The sequence below is a fragment of the Caloenas nicobarica genome, chromosome 1 (genome assembly GCF_036013445.1).
Source record: "Caloenas nicobarica isolate bCalNic1 chromosome 1, bCalNic1.hap1, whole genome shotgun sequence".
Taxonomy (NCBI): domain Eukaryota; kingdom Metazoa; phylum Chordata; class Aves; order Columbiformes; family Columbidae; genus Caloenas; species Caloenas nicobarica.
This window is the reverse complement of record NC_088245.1, coordinates 40,398,052-40,425,316: the sequence shown is the minus strand read 5'-3', so window position 1 is coordinate 40,425,316 and position 27,265 is coordinate 40,398,052. Positions and strand designations below refer to the sequence as shown.

At 50.6% G+C, this 27,265-nt stretch overlaps 1 protein-coding gene across 2 annotated transcripts; it reads right to left on the bottom strand.

Annotated features, from left to right (window-relative positions):
- Positions 1 to 431: 431 nt before the first annotated feature.
- MGAT3 (beta-1,4-mannosyl-glycoprotein 4-beta-N-acetylglucosaminyltransferase) lies at positions 432 to 27,265 on the bottom strand. 2 transcript variants are annotated; one of them, XM_065648070.1, is made up of 3 exons: positions 27,037 to 27,265; positions 8,715 to 10,238; positions 432 to 811 (listed from the first exon to the last, which is right to left on the bottom strand). In XM_065648070.1, exon 2 carries the CDS (start codon positions 10,235 to 10,237, stop codon positions 8,735 to 8,737), a length of 1,503 nt encoding a protein of 500 aa, XP_065504142.1. In that variant the 5' UTR covers position 10,238; positions 27,037 to 27,265; the 3' UTR covers positions 432 to 811; positions 8,715 to 8,734. The 2 variants fall into 2 exon arrangements, with proteins under 2 accessions (XP_065504142.1, XP_065504150.1); XM_065648078.1 differs by lacking the exon at positions 432 to 811 and adding an exon at positions 2,825 to 5,558.

Here is a 27,265-nt window from a genome sequence, read left to right as displayed (position 1 = left end):
AGAAGTGTCATGGAGAGCTGAGAGCCTGAAGCTGGTGACACCAGCCCTCCCGAGCAGGGCTGCACATGCTGACCCCAGGCTTTTTGTAGTCTCCACCCGCTGCAGTGAGGTCCTCCCAGCATGAACATGGGATTTTGGTTTGTATAAGGGGCATCTGGACTCCCAGCATCATGTGGGATTTGGTCCCATGTACATATATACAAACTGAGAAGGGCAGAGCTGCTATATCTTTCTTTTTCTAGGTGAAGGCACCTATTGCACATCTTGTCCCATTAAGTCATGGGTACTTAGATTTATTTCTGTCCTATTTAGGGAAATCTGTCTGGTTTTGGTTTTGTAGTAGTTTGACGTTCACTTCTGGGTAACAGTTTGAGTCAAATGCTTCTAAAAACACTGGGAACCAAACAGAAGTGGGTAGATGTTTTCTGCATTCTTTTATTTTTGCATGTGTGCCTGGTTCTTAGTAAGTGTCTGAGGGGAAAAAAAAGAAAAAAAAAGATATGACTGATGATTCGTTGCTCTCTTTGGAAAGTGTCCAGACTGTACAACAGGGCTAAAATGCCAGGAAAGAGTTTGCTGCATAGAGGCAGACTTATAATATTTGATTTTATACATTCTCTGAGTAGCATATTTTCTTTAATTTGAGATCCTGGAGAAGTAATTTTAGATCTTTATTCAACACAGCTTAGTTGCTCTTCTTTTCAGTTTTCCTTATTTTTAGAAAGGTAAAGTGTGGTTCTCAAATTAAATCGTTACTGGGATGGACTTCAGCCAAGAGGATCCATGGTTCAAGCTGTAAGGCACGGGAAACCTAGGAGTAAAACAATGGAGTTTTATTTTGTATTTCATTTGGCAGGGTGAGGAGAGATATGGCCTTGCAAGATTTGTATTCTTGCATAGCTGTAATGTATTTCAAAAGACAGTAAGGACTATTTTCTGTTCTCACTTTGCTGAAAAAGCAAGCAAACAAACAAACCAACAAACCCACCCAGAAATGCTGGAAGTGTCGAGACTGCCAAATTTTCCTTAGTTCCAAGTAAGGGTTTGTGTTTGGGGTTCTCAGAAATGCTTACAGTAACGTCCCAAACACGAGCTGAAGTGGGCTGATCCTTCACCCTTTTGCTGATGTGCTCATCCCTGCTGCAGCTACAAAGGCAAAGCAGCAGCCTGGCCCTGAGCCTGGCTCCTCTCCCAAGTGACCATGGGCGATATCCCTCATGTCAGCCCCTCACTTCAGTGACCTGGAGCCCTTTCTCCGCACGGGACAGCTTTGCACCGCTCCTCTGAGGCTGTTTTGCAGCCACAGAGCAAATCTCTGCGAATCTTGCTCCCAGGTTTGGCACGGATGGGAGATGAGCGTGCCCATGTGCCACCAAAACACGTGCCACTTCCAGGAGCAAGGAGATGCCTCCCTTCTGCCATGGCTGTGGCCAAATCCTCTCCGTGGCAGTGATCTGGAAAGCAGGGCGGCCAGCACCTGCAGCTGGGGCATGTGAGCACAAAGCCATTTGCTGGTGACACTCTCCAGGGCTGGAGTAACTCTCGCCCTGGCTGCTCCACAGGCTGAGACCTCCTGCTTCCCCAGCTGAGCTGCTAAAGCAGCGAGATTTAAAAAAAAATAAAAAATACATAAAATTGGACTAATAATTAAAAATTAACTGTCCCTGCTAAACAGCATATTAAGCTGTGCCCTTACACAGGGAACAAATGTATCCAAGCAACAAAAACAAACAGCCAGCAAGCCAGGCTCTTGGTATCCCCTTTCCAGCTTTCTAAAAGGTGCTGTAAGTTTATATATTGAAGTCACTGTGTTTCCAAGCACCCTGGTGTTTGGAAACAGCATGTCCATCTCTCCCAATCAGCAAACCTGCTGCAGGCATGGGTCGGGAATCAGCCAGAGCCAGCCTCTCCATGAAGCTGGAGGATCTCACCCCACCTCGGTGCCCACTGAGCAGTGCTGAATTGAGCATCCCTGACAAACAGCAAGAGCTTGGGGGAAACAGCCTATTTCCAGGCAGGTCACGCCAGAGCCCCTCCATGGTGCATCTCCCCATGTAACGCCTGTTGGGGTACTGAAATTCTGTAAAACACATGGGATTTATTTGGCATCAGATGGCTTGCATGCTGCTGGTTCAATATGGCACTTAAGGCTCCACATCCAGGATGCACACTGCACATACCAAGATCCCTTTTGATGTCTTGAGGGAGCCTCAAGACATCAAATGAAATAAATTTTTTACAATGAGGGTGGTAAAACACTGGCACAGGTTGCCCAGAGAGGTGGTAGATGCCCCATCCCCAGAAACATTCACAGCCAGGCTGGACGGGGCTCTGAGCAACCTCATCTAGTTGAAGACGTCCCTGCTCATTGCAGGAAAAAGGTCCTGGGTTCTGCCAACATCTTGTTTTAAAATCTTGCAAGAAACTGAAGAAATGTCATTTATATTAGTTCTTAAAATAACAGAAATGTCAGTAAAAGATTTTGTGTTGGAGGCAAGAAAAATACATAGAAGAACCTTTGACCCAGTCAACTCTAATTTCTTAAACTGTCTCGCTAAATTGCCATTGGCCTTATCTTCCCCTCTTGAAAAACTGAAAGCTCAGGCATTCTAGCAATCATCTATTTTTAGATTATCCCCTATTCGGGCACAAAAATACAGCAATCACTAAGAATACTAAAAATTCTTGATAGCAAATTTTAATTGTTAATATTTATTCCAGGCCTTTCATTCCAGAGACAGAAGCAGCATTAAGCAATGCACAATGCAAGTCTCTAGTTTAATGGAGACCATTCCACAAGAGAATTAAAAACGTGAGACTGATGTGGAAGAGAAAAAGGAGGAAAGTGCTGGATCTAATGATTATAAGGAAACTAACCTATGATATTTAGTCACTATCTCTAAATGGGATGAGGAATGAACCTGAAGTGTAAGACACTTAAAATGGCAAAAAGTGAAATAGCTGTAAGATATCACATAAGCTTGCAAAAGGTCCTTGCCAAAGGCACTTCTGAGGCCAGATGCTTAGGAGGATTCAGAGCAGGACCAGGCTTTGATACTGACTAATGGGAACAGCCAAAATTACACGAGATGGGTTTAAAAATAAGCTAAAACAAGGAGGTCACATTCTCTCACACAGCGTGCCGAAAAGTCAGCTACCAGAGAGACATGTCTGCAGTGGGGAAGGTTTAATGTGGGGCTGCAGGGGTTCCACAGCTTTACTTGAAAAAGTGGATGCATCCAAGGGAGGGGAGAAGGTAACAAGGGACCACTTCATGAGCGGTGATGCTGGTTCTCACCTCCACCAGCTTTTCCGAAAGCCCGTTGGCAGCCATCGTTCCCCACTTCCATGCCTGTACTACTCACACTCACCTAATATGCAGAGGATTAGGGATCTGATGTGGGCCCATAAAATCAGAAATCATTCCCCAAAACAGCTGGGCTCCCCCTCAGTCTCCTCAGGAATACGGTCCTGCCAAGGTGGAAAGCAGCAACTTCCCTTGCTCTGTTTTCCAGCAGCCCCTCTGCCAGGTGATCAGAAATAAAAGCTGCCACACACACACACCTTGGTTTCCTTTCATACTTTGTAAATTTTTAAATTTTTATTATCTCCTCCTTTTAAGCATCCCTTTAAGGGTGAAATGAAATCCAACCATTTACAGAGAAAATGATTTCAGAATGTACATTTGATTTATCCTTACAAAAAGTTCATTATTACTTGCAGTTTATAAATTACAGAGTGGAAAGGAGCTTTGCAGACGCTCGTAGGTTTTTTTTTTTCTCTTATTTTTGGCAAGTCCACGCATTCTTTTGCCAAAGCAGGGCGTTCTGGGGTCACACCACCAGTAGGTCCAGGTGGAACCCAGGCATGGAAGTGCTGCTGGATCACCTCCAGGATGATACTGCATCATCATCCACACAGGAAGGAAAAAGCAGCGGTTCAAATTCTTAGCCTCAGAGTATTCCAGATCCCTTCTTGAGCCATTATCTGTAGTCCCCAAAGCTTTAAATGTCAGCATATTGCATTAGAAACAGCTTTCCTTTCTTAGTGCTGGATCCAAGCCCCTCCTGCCACCCGCTTACCTCCAGCTCCACCTGTTTCCATAACAAGAGCAAGTTTGTCCAACGATTCAGAAATCAGAAGGAAAGGGTTTTTGGGGGAGAGGCGGGGCTGGGAAGAACACATTGATAGAGAGATTTGGGAACCATTCTCCCACCAAGGTTTGAGGTCAGTGAAGCCAGGACAAGCCATCCCTTCCCTCCTCACCACCCATGTTCACTAATCAGACCGGGGTGACCCCAGACATGTGTCTTCACAGTGCAGAGATGCAGCAGCCATGGAGATAACTGGCAGGAGCTGGGAGACGGGGACAGAGCCCAGGGGATGTTTGGGAGAGGCAACGACCCCACCATCCCACAAGGATACACTGAAGGGGGGCAGAGGGGAACAAATGCCCATTCTGCTCTGACATGCTCCCACCACTCCAACTCATACATTATTACCCAGAGGGCAGAAGGTCCCCTCGTTTCCCCGCCACAGAGACACAGAGAGCAGGCTGGCCTGAGCTGCACGACAGCAAACACCTCAGCAGGACACAGGGATCAGAGAAAGCAACAGTGAGAGTGGACCTGAGCATATCGCCCTTCATACCAACCACACAGGCACCAAACCACCCCATCTTTTCTGTCCCTCACTTGGGTACAGCATTACCCCCAGCCCTCTGGGGGAGCAGACAGCCAACCTACTCTGTTCCCTCTGCTTCCGCAAGCTCACCTGCTGCAGGTCCGAAGTGCACATCCTCCCCTTTACCTGGGGTGAAGGAGGAAGACAAGCTCCCCACCCCAAAGCCATGCACAGGCACACAATCCCTTTTTTAGGTGAAAAGCACAAAGAAAGGCAAGAGATGGGCAGAGAGAGAGAGAAGTGCAGGGCTTGGGGATGCCACACACTGCTTCACCTACTATGTGGCCCTCCTTTGCACCAATTAATTTGAAGGTGGAAAGGTTTTGGGCAAGAAAATGCACAGAGCTGAAGAGGGCTGCTGGGAAAGGCTGGCAATGCTTTATCCCCCTCTACCAGACGGCTTCACTCCCAGAACAGCAGCGGGCACATGGCTTTGCTGCTCATGGCTGCAACAACCAACAGACATCAAGCTCTGGTGGTCTGATCCCAGCTCCAGCCCAGAGGCAGGATGTGGCTTTTTCAGTCCTTCCCTTCTCAAACCTCAGCACCTGGTTGACACACGACCAAGGAGCCTCAATGCTCACCTCAAAGAGTTCCACGTTGGGAAATGAGGATGTGACACAAAAATCCTGCCTCCTCCTCTGCCTCTCTCACCACCCCACACACCCACACGCTTTTGGGTTCCCTCTTGTGCAGGTTGTCTGGGAAGGCGGCTGTTCCCCCCTGCTGTGGAGGTCCCAGAGCAGCAGTACAGGCAAGGCTGGGCACAAGGGAAGCCACCACCTCGGGAAATCGCTGTGCAAAAGTCAGCTTGCTAGTCCACATCCCCTCCAGGGACAAGAAGGAAGGTTTTTAATGACAAACACTCTGGCTCCCTAAGGATAACAAACACAGGGTTAGACAAAAATTAGACAGAAATATTGACTGGTTTGGCCTTAAATCAAAAATTGTTTAAACGATTCTTGGGAAATAAGAAAAAAGAATGCATTTCATCTGTGAAGTCCCTTCCTCTCACCACAACAGGAGTCTGTTTTAAATTTAATTCCCTAAGAATAAGGAAATCAGTAAGTCCAGGGGGAGGACAGGGCCAGAGCCCTGCAGAAGAGTCCCAGTGCTGCTTTTCCAACAGGACCTTCTCCTCCTGCCCAAGGGGGCAGAAGGGAGAGGAAATTCGGAGGGAGAGGCAGAGAATGACGGAGCAAATAATAGAGGAAAGGGGAGAGAAGGCAACAGGCTGTACTTCAGGAGTAGGAGATCCAGATATTGCAGCTGTGGGCTCATCTGAAACTCACAGCAGACAAGGGCCATACCTCAGCAGTGAAACTGTGACTTGCGGTGTGCTAAAAATCCCCAAGGACACCCATGCACAGGAAGGGCTGCTATTGGGGGAGAGGCTGCTCTGTAGAAGATGAGGTGCAGCCCCAGCACACGTGTACTTTACTCCCTGCTTCACAGGGCTCTGGTGCTGCCAAAGCACCCATGCAAAGACTGACTTCTCGTTCTTTCCTGTCTTCAGCAAGGCCTGGCTTGTGGTGTTATGTCACAGACCTTTGGCTTTGCCTTATCTCAGAGTGTAAATCTCAGGCTCCCTTCCAAGAATAAAAATGAAAAATAGCTTCTTCCTTCCATACTTTTCTGCTACTGAATCCCATGAGCTGAACCCACCTGCCCTCCTGCAGCTGCCCCTGGGGAAAGTGCGCTCCCCTCGCGTTGCAGCCTCAGTGCCACTGCTCTCATCTTGCTCAGTGCAGGTTCCTCCTTTCTCAGCTGGGTCCCCATTTCTCTGTAATCTCTCTGTGCCCAAGAGCTCCACTCAGCCACTTGGCACAGGGACCCCATAACTATGACATGACTCCCTCCCTTTGTGGGAAGAGCGTTCTGCCTGCTAAAGCTTCTCCCTTCACTCAGTTCTCAAAGGGGCTTTTCTTCCTGTGGGGAAGACACAGAAGTGAGAACAGTGATTTACAAAACAACAACAAAACTCAAAACAACCAAAAGAAGAGGGTCCTTCAGTTCTTCTATCTAAGCAGTGATCATGGCACATGACATGGGGAAGGAGCTAAGATGAAATCCACCTCAGTTTGATCAGAAAAAGATGTTCATCTTCATTCTTTTCCAGTTTCAGTCTTATTAGGCAATCAGCTTATTTTTGTTGACGCTTCTCACTCCTCTAGGGAGGGGAATAGGAGGAAGAAAAAGAGATAGAGAGACAGGAATGAGGCACAAGGGTGGGAATGGGCTGGACAACACAGAAATATGGAGCCCTGAGTTAACAGCAATGGAAACCCTCCCGCTTCAGCACAGCTGGCCTGATGTCAAGGTCACTCTTCCTGATGCCAACATTTTCCTCCTCCTCCACCATATGATCCTCACTGCTCTGCTTGGAACATGAGGCTAACAGAGCAAGTTCATAATGTTCTCCACCCTCTGCCCACTACGGCCCAGGCTCCGGGCACTTTGTCAAGCTATCTGCTAAGGAAGGGTGGTAAGGGTGGAAACGTTGATCTGCCCCTTCAATCAGCTGAATCAACCCAATGCAACAACAGGCCAGATCCTGACTACCCACCACTGGCAAACTCCAAGTAAACACTGGCCCAACTAGCTGCAAATAATGTCATCCTAGATCCCATCTCCTCTACATGGTCTTCCCTGCACGGCCCAGGCTGCATGTGCTCTCTGGATTGCATGGTGATCCTAGAACAGCCTCTTGGTCTCAGGGGAAATCTGCCCGTGGCCCCTTTCTCCACAAGCTCCCTCACACCCTAAGAGCTGACAGATGGATCTTGTGCTCAGTGTTTCCCCACAACACCCATCTCTGACTCAGAGCTTTGCCCTTCTCCTCTCCTTTATACCCCACGGCAAGAAGGAATAGCCAGCACTTGTAAGCAGCAGCCCTGCAGCAGGCACAGCCCATAGGGTTGCAGAGCCAGCCAGAGAGTCACGCAACAGTCCCATGTGTGTAGCACTGCTATGCAGAGCCAACCCTCTCGCTGGCCCTCTCCTGTGAATTCCCCGAAAAGTCATCCATGCTGAGATGGATCACAGCTTCTGGATCCCACTGTTTCCTGAAAGCACACACACGCAAGCCGAACTATGTCCCCTTCCCCCCCAATACTGGTAACAAACGCCCACGTGCATACCAAAACCATGCATGTTAGCACTCATGCACATAGGAAACCATGCACTTGTAAACGTACACTTCCACCATCTAAGTCCCCTGCAGCTTATCCCAGCCCCAAAAGAAGCACACACTGCAGGGAAGATGCTTCAGCTTCTGTGGGCCAAGCCAGTGCAGTGTTGCAGGGGCGGAGGGGAAAAAGGAGTTTAAAAAAAATAAAAAAAATAAAAAAACCCCAGCTTTCTCTTCTGCTTCCCATCTGCCTGCTCCAGGACTGGTAGAGCATCAGGCCAAGACACAGCCCAGGACAGATGCATTAAGTTTGCATCTTGGAGAGAACACCTTGGAAGCAAAGGATTTCCCTTCCCCAAAATACTCTTTTAATATAGAGATATACAAAAAAATAAATGCATACTGAGATGCTTTTGCACATTCACTCATCCAAAAAATGCCTGTGACACATCTGCACACATGACCACTCACATCAGTTTGTGCCTGCTGACTCACACTCACATCTGTGCTTGCTCCGATCCACAAAGGATGAGGGTGGACGGGAACAGCTGCCCTCTCCCCCCATGGGACCCTCCCAGCCTCCCCCGGAGGAAAATCCACCAGCTGGCTGCAAAGATTCTCTCCAGCCAGCAGGAGAGGTCCGGGAGATGGCAGAAAAGGCTTAATGCTACTGCCAGAGTAGGTCCCCAACATCTCTCCTCCTCCTGCCCTTCACACAACTGAGGAATTCGTGTACCCAGGGTCAGCCTGGGATGAAGGGAAGAAGTAGTAAGGGAGGGAGGGAAGGAGGGCAGACACCCCAGAATGGCACACCCCACCCACAACCAAAGAAAACAAACAAAAAAGGAACAGATGAAAACATCTGACTCTTTCCCTTTGTTGTGAAGTTCTGATTTCCCACCTGAGCCCTGGTGGCCTCACTCAGTGCCCTGTTTTTCGGTAGGGGTTCTCCAACAAGTAGCGGAACCGCTGGTAGTTCTTGAGCAGGTATTTGGGAGCGTACATCTGCTCCTTGGGGTCGGCGGGGGGATACTCCTGCGTAGTACCATCAAACCAGCCACCAGTCCGGATCAGCTCCCGGATATAATTGAGGTCTCGTTTATCCTCATAGTCGCCCCAGCGGGGGAAGTCCCCATTCTGAGCTGACACCAGTTTGAAGTAGATCCCCTCTGGGGTGAAACACCACGAGCAGTGCCAACCAGCAAAGTGGAGTGGGCTGCCCAGCGACCACTGCACCAGGATGTGTCCTGTGCTGTTCTCGTACTGACGAAAGCCAGGCATGGTGTAGTACTCGCGGCGTCGCAGGCGGATCCCATCAGTAGCGTAGACGGCCTGGAGCATCCCCATGGTGCAGCCTGAGACCACCTCCAAGGTGCCTGGTTGCTTCCAGAAGAAGCCATAGAGTGACTTGCGCATATGAAAGGCGAAGGGCTCCGTCCAGCCATCGTAAAGCTTGAGGAAGAGCACGCCATCACGGGCTGGGATCTCATCGGCATCATCGATGACAAAGACATCATCTGGGCGCAGGTTGCGGAGGCGAGAGATGCCGTCCCGGGTGAGAAAGGTGCGCAGGTAATCGTCAGCAATCCAGCCGTCCTGGCGGCCGCCGGGGGGGAAGTGGTCCAGGAAGACGTAGAGCACCTTGTGGCGGATGTAGTCGAAGGAGCCGTTGAGGAGCATCTCGCGGAACTTGAGGAGTCGCGGCTCTCCATAGGCCGTGAAGTTTGACTCGCACACCACAAAGACATCCACCACGTCTCCCAGCTCATGGAAGCGGACATCCAGCAGGTCAAACTCATGGTTGATGTTGATAGCGTTGATGACCCGCCGGGGGGTCACCCGCGGTACAAGGCGGTCCTTGGTGGGCAGGTTGGAGTACTGGACCACAGTGGGGACCCCACAGCTGGGGCCGTGCCAGCCTGGCAAGCAGACACATTCCACCCACTTGCGCCGCTTGGTCCCGCCGGCGCTCAGCGGCTTGCGAACCAGCCGCCCCGAGGCCACACTGTCCCCTCGCTCCTCTGGCCGCCCTCCCACAGGTGGCTTCTCCAGCACCTTGGTGCCTGGTTTAAAGCAAACGCCGCCGGCTTTGGTACGGACAAAATATTCTGTTGTGTCTTCCGGCAGCACGAACTCGGCTTTGTGCAGCTCTTCGGTGGCTCTGCTGGGAGGCAGGGGCTGGAGCAAGGGGGAGTGGGAGTAGAGGGGTGTGCGGAGGAATTCGGCACCCCCTGGCTCAGGGCTGACCTGAGGTGTGACGGGGGCATTGTTCCAGAAGAAGCTGGAGACGAGGTTGGGACTAAGTGAAGCCAGCTCCCGGGGAAAGGTGACATAGGAAAGGGCCTTGAGGAAGTGCAAGAAGGAGATAAGGCAGAGACCAGCCATGCAGAGAGTCAGAAAGAGCTTATGGCGTCTCATCTTCATCCTGTGGAAAAGCCATGAAAAGGAAAGTCACATTCAATAGTTACTAAGGCGCAAAAAGTTTACCACTGATTGAAAGACAGGTTGGGGATGGGAGGAAGCTCATCCAAATCCAGTATAGGTCTTTCGAGACTTGAATCCAAGAACTACTCCCCCCAACCCCTGCCACCTTCAGTAGACCTTTTGCCCCAGCGGGGTTACACCAAGGTGAACTTCTTCTAGATCAGTCACAGTCATATAAACTCACAAAGACAAGAAGAGCACTGGTGACAGGGTACAAAGCCAGGAAATCCAGAATAACAGGAACTCATGATCTAGTGAACTCACCACACTTGGCAGATTTGTCCCTACTCATTGATGGAAACAAAATGAATGTTGGACTCCTCAGGCCCTGCATCACCAGAGGGTTGGGGGAAGATGAAGAAGGAGCAGGAGGGATGAGAGGGAGTAGGGGATACATGGTTGAAACATGACCAGTGTAAGCGCGGCAGTTATAAAGGACTGAGATCATTAGCCAGGCTGCCACAGCCAGGAAAACCCTACGCTCCCCAGATCTTTTCAGCGTTCACTCAACACACACCCTAAAACCCACTCTTGTTCCTAGGAAATGCTATGCAAGTTCACAGGGGGAACAGGAAAATAAAAATACAATTAAGATTGTCACCTTTACTCTTCTCCTATCATTTTGAAGTCCACTGTAAGTTGCCCTTTGCCTTTTTTTTTTTTTTTTACCAGATGCTATGGGGTTTTTTTACATCTGGATCAAAGCAGCTAAAATAAACGCCTGGCTGTCTCCACTGGTAATACTGTGCCATCACGACAGATCCATGCCAGGCCAGCAAGAAGCCAGTGGTGCAGAGCCCCTCCTTTCAAACAACACCAAATATTGCCTTCATCCTCACCCTGCACCACCAGCCCTCCTCCAGCCCAGGCAGGGAGTGCAGAGCTGCTGTCAGGCAGAGAAGTGATTGAAAACTGTAATCCATAAAGAGGACAAAGAGATGAACCAAACAAAAAAGAATGGATTAAGCTCACCTGCGGAAAGAAGAAAAGGCACTCACCTTCTGCTCCTTAGGGAAGGGAAGGCTGGTACAAAGGTGAGCAGAGGAACAGAGGTCATGCAAAAGCCCTTTGTAACACAGAGGCTGTCTTCTCCTCCCAGGAGCATAAAACCCTCCACGCAGCAGCAGGTGACGAGGCAGAGACCCCCTCCAAGCCCCACACACGCAACATGCACCACTATGTCTGCTCTGCACCACGCTCCTCCACGGCAGTTCTGTGCCCCGGCACCATCCCCCCCTCCCAGAGCCAAAGTTCCCAGGAAGCACCACACACCCTGTGGCATCACTGATAAACCCTCCACCCGGTGCCCAATGATGCTGGCAATGCCTTCAAGCAGGCTGTCCCCAACCCTGGGGGGCACGGGGCAGCCACCCCACGCCACCAGCCCCACACCTGGGCTCCTCGTGGCCACGCGGTCTCTGGGTGTGGGAGCAGAAGGAAGAAGCACCCAGCCCACTCCTGCTGCTTCCGAAGGTATCCAAGTAAAATACAGCAAAGCAAATTTACTGATTAACTTGCAGAGAATTTAATACTGAAGTGAAAAGCCATAAAGCATTCAGACAGATGGCAACTGCCCAAGGGAAAACATATCCGGCTCTCAACGTGTGTCTTTGATATGGACTTTGTTAGAGGGGTTGTCCACAGCTATACCTTACAGCTCAGTCGTAAGCGTTTCTAGGCACCTTGCAGTCACCTTTTAAGCGAGAAGCACCATCCACTGACACCATCCCGCATGCTGGGGTGGCAGGGTGAGGAGTCTCACATCAAGCTCTGAAGGTTGGGACTGTGAGCCTGAAGCTGGCGGAGAAGTTACAGCGCTGGCATAGGAGGAAAAAAAACCCCACAACACACAAAACAAACAAACACACACATGAAAAAAAGAGCTTGATCCTATTTGTTAATGTTTATTACAGTTTTGGATATACTTTGACGTGACACAGGCCAGCGGAGGGGCAGGGTCCTGGATTTGTGTGCCCCCAGGAGGCCATCTTGTCAGGCAGGGAAGGAAGAAATGGCAGCTCTCCTCAGGAGACCACACCAGGGCAGTCCCTCACCTCCTGCACCCACCTGCCACAGCTCCACAGCCCAACCTCACGCACTTGGTTGTGGCCCAGCTGGTGGGAGGCCATCTTTGTGGTGGCCCAGCCATGAAGGGGCTGGATGTTCTCCTGCTCAAAGCCATAAAGGGCCATCTTCGGGATTGCTGGCAAGCTTTCTTCATGGAGGCAAAACAAGAGGCCGCAGAACCCCCCAAGAGCGTCTCGTTGTGTCCAGGGCATATTTTTTTTTCTTAAGACTCTGTTAATGTCTTGCTGGAGCAGTGAGATCACTTGCAAGGCAGAGGAGTAGCCAGTGCCTTTTCCTTACATGTCACCAGCTATTGCTCTGTCTTCAAGCGTGGGGAAGAAAAGGGCACAAGGAAGCTGAAAACACTGAATTAGCAGCAACTGTCTGTTAGGAGATAATGTCCCTTGCTGGTAAATTAGTACAGCTTTCTCCAATCAGGTGTCCTGCACTTTCTGAGGCTTTACCTCCAGACATCAGGTACCTCTCAGACACTAAAGCCTGAGCAAGACGAACAGCTGGCCTGCTCCAATAAGGCAATTCCAATGGCTGCCAGGTAATTCCAGTTTCACTCCAGTTCCTACAGGACACTTAAATGCGGGGCAGCCAAGTTCCTCTAGGCCAGTCCAGGACAGAGGACAGGTGCTGAAGGAGTCACACGAAGCACATCTCCATCTTGTTCCCAGCTGGCTGTGACACCCTGCACGCCACGGGAAATTCCCAGACAAAAGGTCATAACTCTTGACATTCAAACTGCTTCACTTTCCTGGGGTGTGGTAAGCTCTGTCAACATAGCAGGATGCATGGTTTTAGGAGGTAAAGCATATTTTCCTCACTTGACATTTGCATACATCAGCGTCTGTCAGGCTGAGCAGCTCTTCGCCCGCTGGCACAGCTCAGCCCGTTCAGGGCTGCGCTGCCTCCCGGTTACACTGCCTGCACCCGGGAGAGTCGGGCTGGTGCGCACAGACCTCCCTGCAGCTCTGCCAAAGCAAGCTGGCCCTGCAGTACCCTCTGCTGTTTTGCTGCAGACATGTCCCAGGAGGCAAAACTTTCACTGCTCAGTTCTTTGTTAGTGAGTAGGAACATGAACGCATTTCTTATCCCCTCCTAAAAGAAGGGAAGCCAAGAAGCAAGCCACGTCCTCTTCAAAACCTCTTCCCTGGGAACCACCTCCATTCTCACACGCCAAGGATTTCTCTGCCAGGGAGTGGAGAAAGCTCCTGCACCCTTGGGTGGGCCAAGATGCTAAAATCCATCACTCGCATATTTCTTCCCGTATCCTCTGATCAGTGCTGCAGTGAAAGACGTGTCTTTGAGTGGCAGCTAATTGGAGACAAAGGCCAGCAGGGGAGGAAGATGTTATTACCCGCCTTCCTCATCCAGAAGGTTTACATGTGGTGGAAAGGAGAACAGAGGTACCAGTCAGGGAGACATCTCAGCTTGTCATAAAAGAGTCCAGCTGCTCTATCACAAAGCAGGCATCAGTTACCAGGAACACAGAAGACAGCATGAAGAGCTATTTCCCTTCTGACAATTTTGAGGCGGGAGGGAGGAAATAAACTTTATCTCAGGGAGAGTGACCAGGTTACTGTCAGGTTAAAAACTACAGTGAGAAAAAGCCAGGAGGAGTATGGACAGTCAGATCCATTAAGACAAAGGTCTTTTGGGAACATGCAGTTATAAACCCCTTCAGCAGCATTCAGTCTCAGCAAGAGAGGATGAAAGCTTCTTTTTGTAAGGCATCCCTTTCTTGAAGAAGTTATGTCCCTACCATGCAGGGGAAGGGCTTTCAGAGAAGGAGGAAAGCTAGAAGTGGTATGCACATGAGTTATCTCCAAGCACCTGTTAACATTCTACTTTGCCATTATATCAAATGACCAGTTGATTTATACCATCTTGAAATCATATCCTGATTTTCAAGAAGCCAGAAAGACATGCACTGCTAAGAGCTGGCAATGCACCAGTCCTAATGTTCTCTTGTGGAGGACACTGGCAAGAGGCCATGCAACAGGCTGCTGGCTGCATGACACCCCACACTCCATCTCATTAGGGCACAGGACTCCCTAGACCTCTCCTGTGGTTACAGGAGAAAAACTGCTGTGGAAGACAAGTCAGAGTAGAAGCTTCTGTTTTTCCCCTCAATACAGAGATGCTCATCTCCTCTGCCTGAAGTTATCCCATAACACCCATGCAGTAACATATTTGCCCATCACTCAGACACCTCAACAGAAAGCAACAATTCAAATTAGAATTGCTTTCACATAGCAGATTAAAATCCCCCATTTCACACTGAGGGCCAAACTCCCTCCCTCTCTGCTCCAGCTAGAAGCAAGTGAAGAGGCTCCATCCTTGAAGTATTATACTAGTCCACCTGCCAATCACAAGGCACAGGCATTACAACCCATCAGGGTCACAGTACCCCAAAACACTCCAACATCTCAAATTACTTTTGTCCTGCAAACACCCACAGAAGTAAGGAGAAACTATAAAACCTACTATTTGTCTACAACTGAAATGTGACTAGCTCAGGGACAGCAGGACTGTGCTTTGCTTAAGTATTGAAAGAGAAGATTATCCTACAAAGCTGGACAGCAGGGAAAGTGGAGAGAAGTAGGATGTACCAGAAGGTATCTGGGGCTCAGCTCGTCTCTCACGTGACGGATGCCACGGTGTTTTCAGGGACTGCAAGCACGGAGGATGTCAGCAGGAAGTTCCGGCAGTCACAGTACAAGGTCCGTATCATCTTCCATTCAAGTTTCAAGGACAGAATACAACATTCTTCTGCAACCTTCATCAAGAGCTACTGCCCGCAGCGCTAATGCAAAATAGCAATACCTCATACTACGTGTTTCCTTTGCAGCTTTGAGGCAACTGACCACAAGGTGCCACTGACTTGCTGCCAGTACAACCAGCTGGAGCAAGTCATCCAGCACAGATTACTCTTCAAGTAAGGTCAGGCTAAGGGAGAGCCAGGCTCTGTCCTAAGCACCTTCCCACCCTTTCAATAGAGAGGTGAGCAGAGATATAAGGTGACCACTCTTAACAGGCTGTCATCACAGCATCCATTTCACTTCCACAGCTGCCATCCATACACCACTAATCAGTGCCATCAAGCCAGGAATAAAACTGGATGGAGAAAAACCAAGCAAGCAACCAACCAAAGACAGCTAAAGGGTGAATCTACACAAGGTAATGACAAAGTTGGCCAGGTAAGAGGGAGAGCATAGCTGAGAAGCCAAGGCATTGCCTTCACCTTCCCACTGAAAGCAGACATGTGACGTACTAATACATGATGTCAACCACAAGCCTCAGGATGGTGTGCAAGGACTTGCTAGTCTTCAACTGTCCAGAAGCATCTGTGGTCAGAAAGAAAACAGGTGTCTCTTCTCTTACATGCTCTTGTAGGAAAACAAAGTGCTCCGTGCCAGTAGCTATGATCTGTTGCATATAGAAACGAAGATGGATGCAATACAAAGCCTCCAGCTTTTTAAATACTGTGGCAGCTCACTCCTTCAGCTCCTGGAAGCATAGTACCTTTAGACTCCACGCTTTCCACAGGCTTTCACCGTTTCCACTGTTCTCTCAAGTGCCTTGTCCAGCTCTTTGGTGGACTAAGCCTCGGTTGTTTTAGATGCCACAACTCTAGCTGCAGCGAGATAGCTGTGCACTCCAGGATAAAGCAGCTCTTAAGCCTCCGTGCAGAACACATGGGACCTGGTGATACAATGGTCTTTATTGACAGGATTTTGGCTCAAGACTGATCTTCCAGAAGTCAGCAGAATAGACCAGCATCTGAACACCTTCAGAGTCCATTAAAACCCCTCCACTTGAACAGATTGTTCTTACTGTAACTACCATATACTAATAGCAGCATAATTATATCATTCTCCAGCCCCCGGTTTAAAAGAAGATCTGCTCAAAGAAGACGAGAAGACTCTACTGAAATCCAATAATGGCCTATAAGACACCAATTTAATTTTATCCAAGAACTTGGACATCACAAGGGTACAGTACTACATGCTAAAGAAAACTTTAAACTGGATTTCCAACTCCACTGGAATCTTTCAAATATTCTTCTTAGCATCCTTCAGCTGTACAGGGCTCCCTTGTAACTAATCTCCTCTCTCCAGCTAAAGCCAGTCTCACCATAGGAACTTCCATGGTTCCAGAGATGCCTCAGCACACACTGATCCTTCAGATGCTCTCAGAAGCCACGGTTTTAATTTCTTAGCACCACTAGTCTAAGCACTCCTTCACTTACGCCTGATCTCCTGGAAGGACTCTTGCTCAACCCTGCTCAAAACATCTGGTTCCATGAAGACTGCTGTGATGGCCCTGCAGATTGCATCACCTCTTGGCTCCAAGCTCAGGTCTCTCAGGACACCAGGGTGAGCTGAGGCATGGCTCATCGCACTCTGCAGGACACACACACACACCAAGGATGCCAGGGCTTTCTCCCAGCCAAATACAGCACTGCTACTGCTCACTGTTTCAAGCGTGCAGCAGCTACAGCAGTGCAAGATGGAGCTGGCTGGTTCTTCTGCTCCTGTACTTCGGTACCTTACAGGGAAGGAATGCTTCATCATGAGATGAGGAATAGGAGAGGGAAAAGGGACAAAACTACACACAAAAAAGAGCAACTTATGTCCTCAGACAAGCCATGGGATAAGCAAAGAAGTATGTAAGAACTGCTAGCTAGTCTCAGTGTCTTGCAGAGAGGGACAGAACAAAACCATTTTGTCTGACGATAAAAGAAAAATCACACTTTCAGAGACCTCAAGTGAGGCGTGTGGTAACACAGGCTGTTGTTTCATAGGTTCTCTCCCCTCACTCACCACCTTCACAGCTCACCACCCCTCAGCTGTCAGTTGTATGAATTCAAGTTGTCAATCGTATGAAAATCTGCTTTGTAACACCAAATCAGCAGCAGATCTAACTGGGTTAAAAATAAACTTCAAGAAAAGCACCCAGGCATGGGAACAGCATTTGACCAGCAGAAACTTTCTAAATCACTTCACCAGTTCCCTTCCCACCAGAACTGTGGTATCATGTAGATACATCCCCAGATACTCAAAATTACAGGACTTCAGGCACTGTTCAGCTACCATGAGCTCGCTAACTCCTCTCGGCAGCATCAGAGAAGCAGCACATTTCAAGTAGGGATCTGGAAGAAGCAGCAGAAGGTAACTACTTCCAAAGCAGACCCTTGCTGGCAGTCCATGTGTGCCAAGCAAGTGGAGTACGAGTCATAAATCCTGAGAACAGCCCCAAAATGGGCTGTCAAGATTACCCTCGGAGCTGAGGGCCCGTGGGTGAAGAGCAGACACGTGCCAGACCATCAAGCCTTGCACATAAGCCCTGTGCAGAGGACAGCAGGACGGTTCCTGGGGACAAAGGAACAGCCCAAACAACAGGAAAGGGCAGCTTGGACAGCCCAGAGGAAGGTGAGGGGAGTGAGCACCCCGTGGGTCCGGAGCAAGGCAGTTAAAGGAAGAAGGAGGCAAGAAGCGCTTGATGCCATGGTGATGGGTAGAGTGCACAGACCCACGCAGGCAGGCAGGCACCACCTTGCCTCCAGCTATTTTTGAAGCGGGTGGCAGTTGTTTGTGCATCCCTGGGGATAAAAAGCTCTCTGAGACTGATCGAGAAGGGGAGTAATTAAACCCCAAGGAAGACAATAAACAAAGAGAGGCCATGGAACAGCAGCAAGATCCTAGAGGCCACGGAGAAGAGCTGGCCCTCCATCCCCACCCTCTTTCTTCCCCCATCTATCACCAATCACTTGGTGTTTGGCAGTGCGCTCACTTTCCCACAGTAGCCGATCTATTACTGTTTGGAAGAGCGTTCCCAGCCTCTCCTTTCCCCTCTTCCCAGGCCACAGGGGTCCCACTTGGCAGCCCCCAGATCCCCCTTCTCCTCTGAATGTCTGGTGACCAGCCAATCCCATGCAAAGAGCATTAACCCCTCTTCACCAGGAACAGCCGGGGAAACCTGACTCCATGCTGGGAATTTTCTCTACGGTGTCTCTCCTCGCTTATCCCCATCCCTGACCCCCGCCCTCCCCCCCCCCCATTCTCTCACCTCTTTCCCCTTTCCTTTTATTTCTCAAAAATTAACTCCAGCCCTGGGAGTGTCATGTCTTCCCGAGAATGTTACAGGAACCCACGGGAATTTTTCTTGGACCAAGAACAGACCCTCATTTATTTGTCTCTTCTGCCTTTGTTCTTCATTTCCTCTTTCAAGACGTAGCAAGACCTCGACACAGTGCCGCCTGGATCCCCCGCTGCCACTTCACTTTGTTATTATTTCGGAAAGAAAGCGCTGATAGGCAGAGAGCTCTTCAATGCCTTGCCCCAAGGCAGAAGTGAATCAGGCCAGACTCCCACCTCTGGGGTGGACAAAGGGCACGGGGGCTCTGCAGCGCACCTCGGGCTTGGGCTTGCAAGGACAAGCCCCTGCTTATGTAATGCTTCTGATTGCAGCATCACAGCCCCTCGGATTAAATCCATACGAACCAAATCTTCAGTAACAGCTCTATGCTGGTAACAGGCATATGGTACCACGAAAAGGGTCAGTTTCCCAGAATGAAATCAAAAGCCTCCTAATGCACTTAACTCAGGGTCACATAAATCTCTCTTCTGCCTCCCACAGACGGCTGGATCTTGTTTACAGGCATTGCAGCAGGCCTGGGTCTCAACAATATGTTTACTTCTTCTGTACAAACATTCCCTTTCACTAAGCAAAGCAGTACTCTGATCTCCAGATTAAATCGAGCGGAAAGGACTGAGAGCAGGTCTATGCGAGAAGAGGGAGAGCGCTCATCTTCATCTGTGAAATCAAATGCCATCCTGCACGTCACACAGGCTTTGGGACCATTTGGATTCACATTCTTCCCTCACATCGCCTTATTTCTTGAGAAGGATGAGGAGGAACTTTGCATTTAGCCAGTTGCTGACATCCCTGACAAAAGGTAAAACCATTCGATGAAAGAATGGGTTTTATTTCAGGCTGAAGAACCTGAGAACCAAGCCGGGGCCAGGTGGCATAGCACAGCTTGTCCAAGGGACATCTGGTGATTGTCTGGCCAATGCATTCCCAAATGCAAAAGCCACGAACTGACACAGAGCAGATGAAAAACAGGGAAGCCAAGCATTTCTGCTCAACAACACAGTAGACAGAGCAGTTTATTGCCACAATCACTTGACTACAGGCCAAGTTCCTTTCCCTCCCCTTTCAGGTTTCCAGTAACCTAAACACTTATATTGAAATCTAACTGTTTCTGAGAAGTCAGCTGCCACAGCCAGGTCAGAAAGGAAGGAGAAGATGGTAACAAAATTAATATGCAAGCCCACCATGAAAATTGCTGGTGAAGGAGAAGGATGTGTAATGCAGAGGGGGAGCCACAGTCATGTTGAAGTAGCCAGGACAAGCAGGGCAGGAGCAGGACAGCCCATCTCCATGGTACATCCCCAGGTACACCTGCCACAGCGAGGCAGAGAGCCAAAGGGCATGATGCCCAAACGTAGCTGGAGCAGGTGCTCAGCCCACCCAGATCATCTTCACAACCCTCCTCCCTCTGCTGCAGGAGCCTTAAAAAACCGACCCAGTCTCCCTCTGCCTTCAAATGGTTGCTCTTCTGGGTTTAACCACTGAGAAATGATGGGAATTTCAGCTGCACAGTTTGCTACTCAACCACCTGATCATTCAGGTCTTCGAGTCCTGATGATCTCTTGTAAGGTCCAATGGACCGTGTCATGCCAAAGCTAAAAAACACTTGGGCAGGACAAGATTGGCCTTTGAAAGAAAAAAAAAAAAGCTCTCAAGCATCTGAATGTTTTGGAGAGCAGGCCCGATGATCCCTGCTCCAGATCCACAGCACCATAATTGAGTCAGGGACCAAATCCAAGCACCAGATTCGCTGTCTCCAACTTGACACCATCTCTTTACTGCAAAGACAAGGCTCTGAACTCAGGAACTTCTCGCACAGTACCAAGCCACGGAGATGCTCGACAGTACCACACACCTGAGTGATGTGGAAACCAGAACTGGATTTTCAGGGCAGTTCAGCTGCACAAAGGCATATGCAAACAAACATGGGCAGAAAGGAAACCCACAGCAATTCTTGCTAAGTGACAGGCTCTGGATGCCTGACAAACTCTCCTTCCCTCCCCCCCAGCACTCACGGGAAGCAAGAAGACTCTGTTCCAGAGCACAACTGCACTATAAATAATTTAAGAAACTGCTAAATTATGCAAAAGCAATCCCATCATCCCCCTGGCCAAGCTGAATGCAGGTGTGGTCAACCCTTGCTCCAAAAGTTGCTGCTAGATAGGGATTTCGAGGCCACAGAGGCTCCGTGCCAGGAGCACATATCTGAGAGCACAACAGTCACTTGCTAACAGCCAGGCCTGCACCAAACAACAGCACGACAGGAGGTATTTGGGGACACAGCACTGATGCTGAAACAGCAATTCCTTTAACCCACCTCTTCTCCGGAGACCTCACATGGCCCCAGAAGAAAAGCAGCAAATGGTGTTCCCTTCAAGTGAGGCTGCTCAGTACATCTTGCCTCCATTGATTGCGGTTTGCTGGCGAGAGCTGCAGCTGGACAGCCCTGGCATGGCGAGGTGGTGAGAAGAGAACTGCTGGGGCAGGTGGGAAGGAAAAAAGGGAACTGAAAATGCTACAAAGGCAGTAAAGAAGGACCAGTTTTGCTAGCACAAATACTGTACAGAGAAGGCTGAGCTGAAAGCAGACAGTCTCAGTCTGCTTTTCTACCTCACTCCTTCGCCTTCGGGAGGTGTCGCCTCTCTGAATATCAGGGCCACCGAGGTTTCCCTCAGCAATGGGGTCATTAAATAACAGCGTGCAGCTCACGCTGATCGCTCCAGGGCACCGTTCTCCCGATTTACCCTGCCCTTTGCTCTGCCTCAGAGCCAGCCCTCACACCACAAGCTCCACGAACACAGGACTTCTCATACACAGCGAGCACCATCCGCTCTCAGCCGCTGCTCAGGCAAACCCTTCTTCCAAATTCCCTACCTTTCCCAGCTCCCGCAGCCTCCGAGCTCTGTCTGTGCCCAACATGCTCAGTCCGCATGGGTCTCCATTCTCCTCCTTTTTCCCTGCTGCCCAGCAAGAAGCGTTTTGTGCCAGAGGAAAGAGGAACTGAAAACACTGCCATAGCCCTCTCTTCAGCCTCAGCACAAACAGCTTAAAAATCTCAGGGCTCCAGCTTACCTTCCCCTTCTTTCTTAAAGGGCTCAGCAGCCGGGAGAGAGAGAGACTCCCTTTCATGTCTCTTTCTTTGCCACGCTGTCTCTCTTGTTTTCTGCTCAGTTCCAGCATCTGCATGCCAAAACAGGGGATCCTAGCGCAGATAAAGTCAGTGTAGCAGATACCTGCTTTTAGATCACAGGTTTCACAGTTGCCGAAGCCGTTATGCAGCGCCTCTAATTTGCATTAGCCTTACAGTATGCTTCAAATCTGCTTGCTGCAGCTTTGGTATCGGGCAAGACACATGCAGCAATATCCCGAGATAAAAATTACCCCAAAGCCTTAAAGAGATGGCAGAGTCTGATTCTGCTTGCTAACCCCGGCCCAGCCTGTTGATTTACACACCAAGGGGAAAACAGCGCTCCAAGGGAAAGGCAGCAGGGAGCTGGGGTTATAGATTGGGCAGATCAAGGCAGAGGCGATATCTCTGTTGAAAAGGCCAGCAGGATCCAAGCAGTAACTAGAAAGTTACCGATAACCCCTGTCTCAGCAGCTGCACTTGGTTGTTCTCTGGGATTTCTGAGATGGCCACATCAGCAAAGCGAGTACGGGAAGCGTTGCACTTCAGTCGCTGCTCTCCTGCTGAGCCCCTGGGCACATCACAGACTTGCTCCATGCCTCAGTTTCCCTGGGTGGGAAATGGGAGAGACACTCTTCTACTCCAGGTAAAGGGCTTGCCTAATTAAAAGAATCTTAATGGGTTGCTTTGAGGCCCTTGGAGAGAAACCTTGTCATAAAATGCAAGACATAGATGATCCTCAAAAGGAAGAGTTGCCTCCACTGCCTCCCTCCCTCTTGACAGCCACATCCCTCTCTCCTGCTGCTTGCAGCTTGTGCATTACAGGCTGAAAGACTGCTGGCAGATCTCAGTTTGATCATACCTCATAGCCATGGCCAATTTTTTGAAGAAAAGCCTATTTAGAAACGGGCCGGGACACTCCCCTATCTGGGGAAACAGGGAGTATTAACTGAGCTCATCAAGCTCCTTATTCAATGGTGCGGGTTCTGTCGGTATGAAAGGCCAAGGCCCCCACAGCAAGCAGCTCAGGTCACTTTTCCTATCTCAAAGCAGGGGATAATCACTTCCTAAATCACAGCTCAAGAACAAGCCCTCGCTTTTTGTAAAGCAGTCAGTTTCCTTCATGCTGCTTCTTCCCTCAGCCTGCCTCATGAAAGCTTGGAGTGCAGTGCCACACTCCCTTTTACCCATCAGCTCTACCAGGCAAGTTTCTGAGCACAAAAATACACCTGCCCAGTTCCAGGTGTTCAGAGGTCTGAAAAGCAGGAGGTACCTGTTGTGCTTCAGGAGGAGCTTGAGGGAACTAAAGGGTTTGCACTGCAGGGAGCACAAAAACGTCAGAAAAGGAAAGGAATCATTTTTTCTGCTTTCCGGAGAGCTGCAGCCAGAGTTCATTTCACAGGGATGCAGGCATGGAGTGCTCTTGTGCACCATACACCACTGCTTCAGCGCACAGCATCGCTTCCCACATCCTCCAGAAGGGAGAACTCAGCAGCTCTGTGATTGCAACTCTGCCCTAGCCCCTGGGACAAGCACCTGGTCCTGGCACCACACACAGCATTGCTGCTGCGGCACCGCTCTGACCCGCACAGCCCTGTCCTAGCAACGCACTCGCCTAACTGTATCAAAGCACCCCAAACCTGACCTGGAGCCACCCACGATCCCAGGGCTGCCCCCTCCACGCAGCTCTGCCAAGGCTCCTCAAGGCCAGCCTGCAGCACCGACCCGACAGCACAGTCCACGTGTGCGCTGCAGATGTGTCACCAGCTTTCCAAGAACATCCAGGACGGGGAACAGCAGGCATTCCTCAGATGCACCCCCATGTCCCCTTGCATTGCACTGTCCTGTGTGCCTATCTACCCCAAATTTCAAATGCCACTGTAACGCTTCATTGTAGTACAAGAGGATGCCATCCTGTTGTCAGGACAAATATAATGCAGCCTGACCTTTTGTTGCAGAACTGATGGGTGATAGTGACAGTAGGGAAAAGCAAGTGGGGACAACTATCCACACTCTTCTACTTCTATACCAAGGTCTGATAACATGAAGCAGTCCTTTCAGGCACCTTACAGTAACCCAGAGATATGAAGATGCCTCTTGTGCCAGTCAGTACGCCCTCCACCATCCTCTCTGTTGGAGTTATTGTCAGCTGTACCAGCCTTCGTTAGCACCACCTCCTCCAGCTACATCCCACTGATTGGGTCACAGATTCCAACAATGTACAAAGGGCTCATTTTAGAGCAACTAACCCCACCTAAAACCTAATCAGCCTTTAGAAATGAATTCCAGCCCAGCTTGCCCCATCTATCCATCACCAAGTCCCTCTACTTCCTTCCCCCACCTTTATGATCCAAGGCAGGGGTGGGGGAAATATATCGATTTGTGATAGCAGGTGCACCTTAAAGATGCTATTCTCAAGACAGGAGGAAGCTCAGACACAGCAAGCTGAAAACTCAGCTACAAACCTTGCCATGAGACAAAGTTATTTCTGCTTGCTGACAGGCCAAAGCAAGGGAGGGACAGAGAGAGAAACTTGTCTGTCCTAAGGTATGTCCTTCACACACTGAACATGCACAATAACATCTACACACATTGTCCTGAACAACTGCTGTACCCATGACTGCTTATACATGCCACATTTATTGCAGGCATAAACTCTACAGAAGTACATGCATTCCACAAATGCACCTGGCAGGACCTGTGTGCATTGCATACACCCAGCAAACACCCACCCATGTTTGTCATGCAAGCATCCCTTAAAGACACGCAATAAGCATGTTACACCAATCTGGCAGGCCATAAAGTCACACCATACTTAACCAGTTGCGCGTGGGAGAAGGAGAAAGATAAACACAAAGCATATGAGAAACACATGAGCACACAAACTTTGCAGGTACGCTCCCCAGGCAAACACACCAGCTGTATCTGTGCTTGCTGCTGTGTGCCTGGCCGAGGTTAACCAGGCTCTGTGACCGCAGAGCAGCCCCCAGCAACCCTCCAGACCAGCTACCCCGTCTCATGTTGGGCACAAGTACCCTAGATAAATGTTTACAGTTGTGAGCATCCTGAAGCTAACATCCCTGCAAACACACACACTATTTTCCACCTCCTCTTCTTCACTTCCTTGCTAAGGCAATCCCTGTGTGCCACACAGCCAAATCTTTCTTTTTCCAGTCTTACCAGCATTTGCAGGGAGGGAGGCAGGCAGGTAGCGGCTCAGCCCCTGAACCCAGTTTCAAAATGGTCCACCATGTTCTGGGCACCTCTGATGAAGATAAGCCCCAGCAGCACCTAGGACCAAAGGTCTGCCCACACAAAAGGCAGCAGCTGGGCCACTGCAGTGGGAGTGGGGCAAGAAAACTCACCCACAGCTAGCCAGAATCCCGCCCCTCTCCTAAGGATATAATTGCTGTATCCAGGGCATTAATAAACAAGCTATGCAGGCATCACCAAGAGTCCTCGCAGGGAGCGAATGTTATACCTTGCAGTGAATTTCTTACCACTACTGCAAAAATCACTTAAGGGTGTAGAAGAGCTATAAATCTTCAAGGGACTTTATGACATGCAGTGGCAGAGTCACAGCTTCACTCTTCTTCTGCAGTTTGCTACGGTTTTCATTTAAAGCCTGCTTTATGATGCTACAGGGAGGCTGGAGGATCCCCAGGAATAGTTCACAGGATCACTCTTCTCCCACCCCAGCTTGGAGGATGTGTTCCCAGCACTACTACCAAGGCTGAAAAAAAGCCAGCACAGCTATTACAACAGTGTTTAGGGGGGCTCTGGAAGCTGGAGGTGTGCTGGGAGGTGGGGACCCTGTTGGTTTTCCCTGCCCTCTGAGATGGCTCTCCACTGCCTGACGGTCAAGCAATGGCAGGTCCTGCTCAATTTCAGCTCTTCCCAGAGGAGCTGGCAGCAACCAGGCTTCAGCAACGGGAACTTGCAAGTGACTCCTAAGTCACAGGCTCCAGCTGGACTGAAACACCAATTCTGCAGGTGGGATTTACACAGCATAGGAGCCACCCTTTAGGAGAGGGGGCCTGAAAGGTTCCCACTGACTCACATCCTGCTGGGGTGGGAGAGACAGGGGCAGGAGTAGGCAGGAATTTGAAATGCAGTTTGCACAGGGCTAGGGGGTTCCCAGTGACTCAAGGCATACTTGTTAGCATTGGTGTCACTGAGTGTTTTCACAGGGTTGAACTTCTCACTCCAGGGGAGGGATTTGGAGTTAACTGGAGGGCCATTCTCTAGGAAGGGAGGTGCTCAGCACCCACGCCATGTGCTGCAGACAGGGCAGGCTCTCTGCTGACCCAAGCTCTGCCCTAGGGTGAAAGGGAGAGGTGCAAGACCCCAGCTTCAGCTCTGGGAAACAGGCAAGGCTTCCGAGCAACCCAGGCACGCTCACAGAAACACGGCCTGCAGAAATCCCCAGAGGAAAACCACAGGCCGAGGCACCAAGAGCCTCTCTCCATCCCGCTCCACGCTCCCTCCCTCGCTGAGCTGTCTGAGCAAGTCTAGAGCTGCAGCAGATGCCGTGTTCCCCATCACCCTTATCACACTCACCCAGGGAGCAAAACTCTCACAAGGACAGAGCTATGCCAGCCTGTACCACTCCAGCAGGACATACAGCTATACCCAGCCCGCAAACAACCCGACAGCCCTGCAGGAGCAGAAAGAACTTGGGTGCCCACTTTTCTTAGTAGCCAGCCCCCAACGCGGGGGGGACTTGTAGCAACCTGACACAGAGACAGAGCAGGGCGAGAGGTGACGTTTGATGATGATCATACACATATATTTGTATGTATGTATGTTTTCCCTCCCACGCACACACTCCTGTTACTCCTCCTTGCTTGCTGCAGGCTTGGCACGCATCCCCAGCCCGTGCCCTCTTCGCCAGCCGAGCACGGGCAGCAGATGGGCCTTCGCTGCAGCGCCCCGGCCGGAGGCTGCCTCCATCCCCGGCCAGCCCGCATCTGCGGGCAGGGGCTGGCAGCATCGCCTCCCTCCTCCCCAGCGCCGATGCTCCCTAGCAGGGGATGCCGGGATTATGGGGGGGCGTGGGGAGGGGGGAAGATAAAATGAAAAAAAAAAAAAAAATAACACTAATATAAATAAATAAAGAGCGGGAAGGTGGGGGCTCGGCGGGGGAAGCCTCTCCAGCAGTGCCCGCAGGGGATGACGCCGCACCCCCCGGGCCGAGGCACAACTTGCAGGTGGCGACAGCGGCGGGAAGCGGGGTACGGACCGAGTGGGGTCCCGCCGCCGCTGCCCGCAGCGCAACCGCCCCGGGGCGGCTTCAGCGGGGAGGGCGGGTGTGCGCTGCCCCCCGCCGCCCCCAGCCCCACCGCCCACCCGCTCGCTCGCTCACTCACTCACTCACCCCCGGCCGGCGCAGCGTCGGTGCCCGCCGGGCCCCCGGCGGGGCGAGGCTGCCGCTCGCCCCCGGCCCGCCCGCCGCCCCCCGGCATGGCTCGGCGACGGCCGCGGCGAGGCGAGGCGAGCCCGCAGCCCCCCGTCGCCTTCCTCCTCCTGCTCCTCCTTCCCCGCCGCGGAGCGCCGCGGCCCGGCACCTCCTCCCGGCCGCGGGAAAGGATGCGATGCGCAGCCGA

What these genes read in the sequence shown, in the direction of transcription:
- MGAT3 (XM_065648070.1), bottom strand. Translation starts at nt 10,237, where the DNA reads ATGAAGATGAGACGCCATAAGCTCTTTCTGACTCTCTGCATGGCTGGT.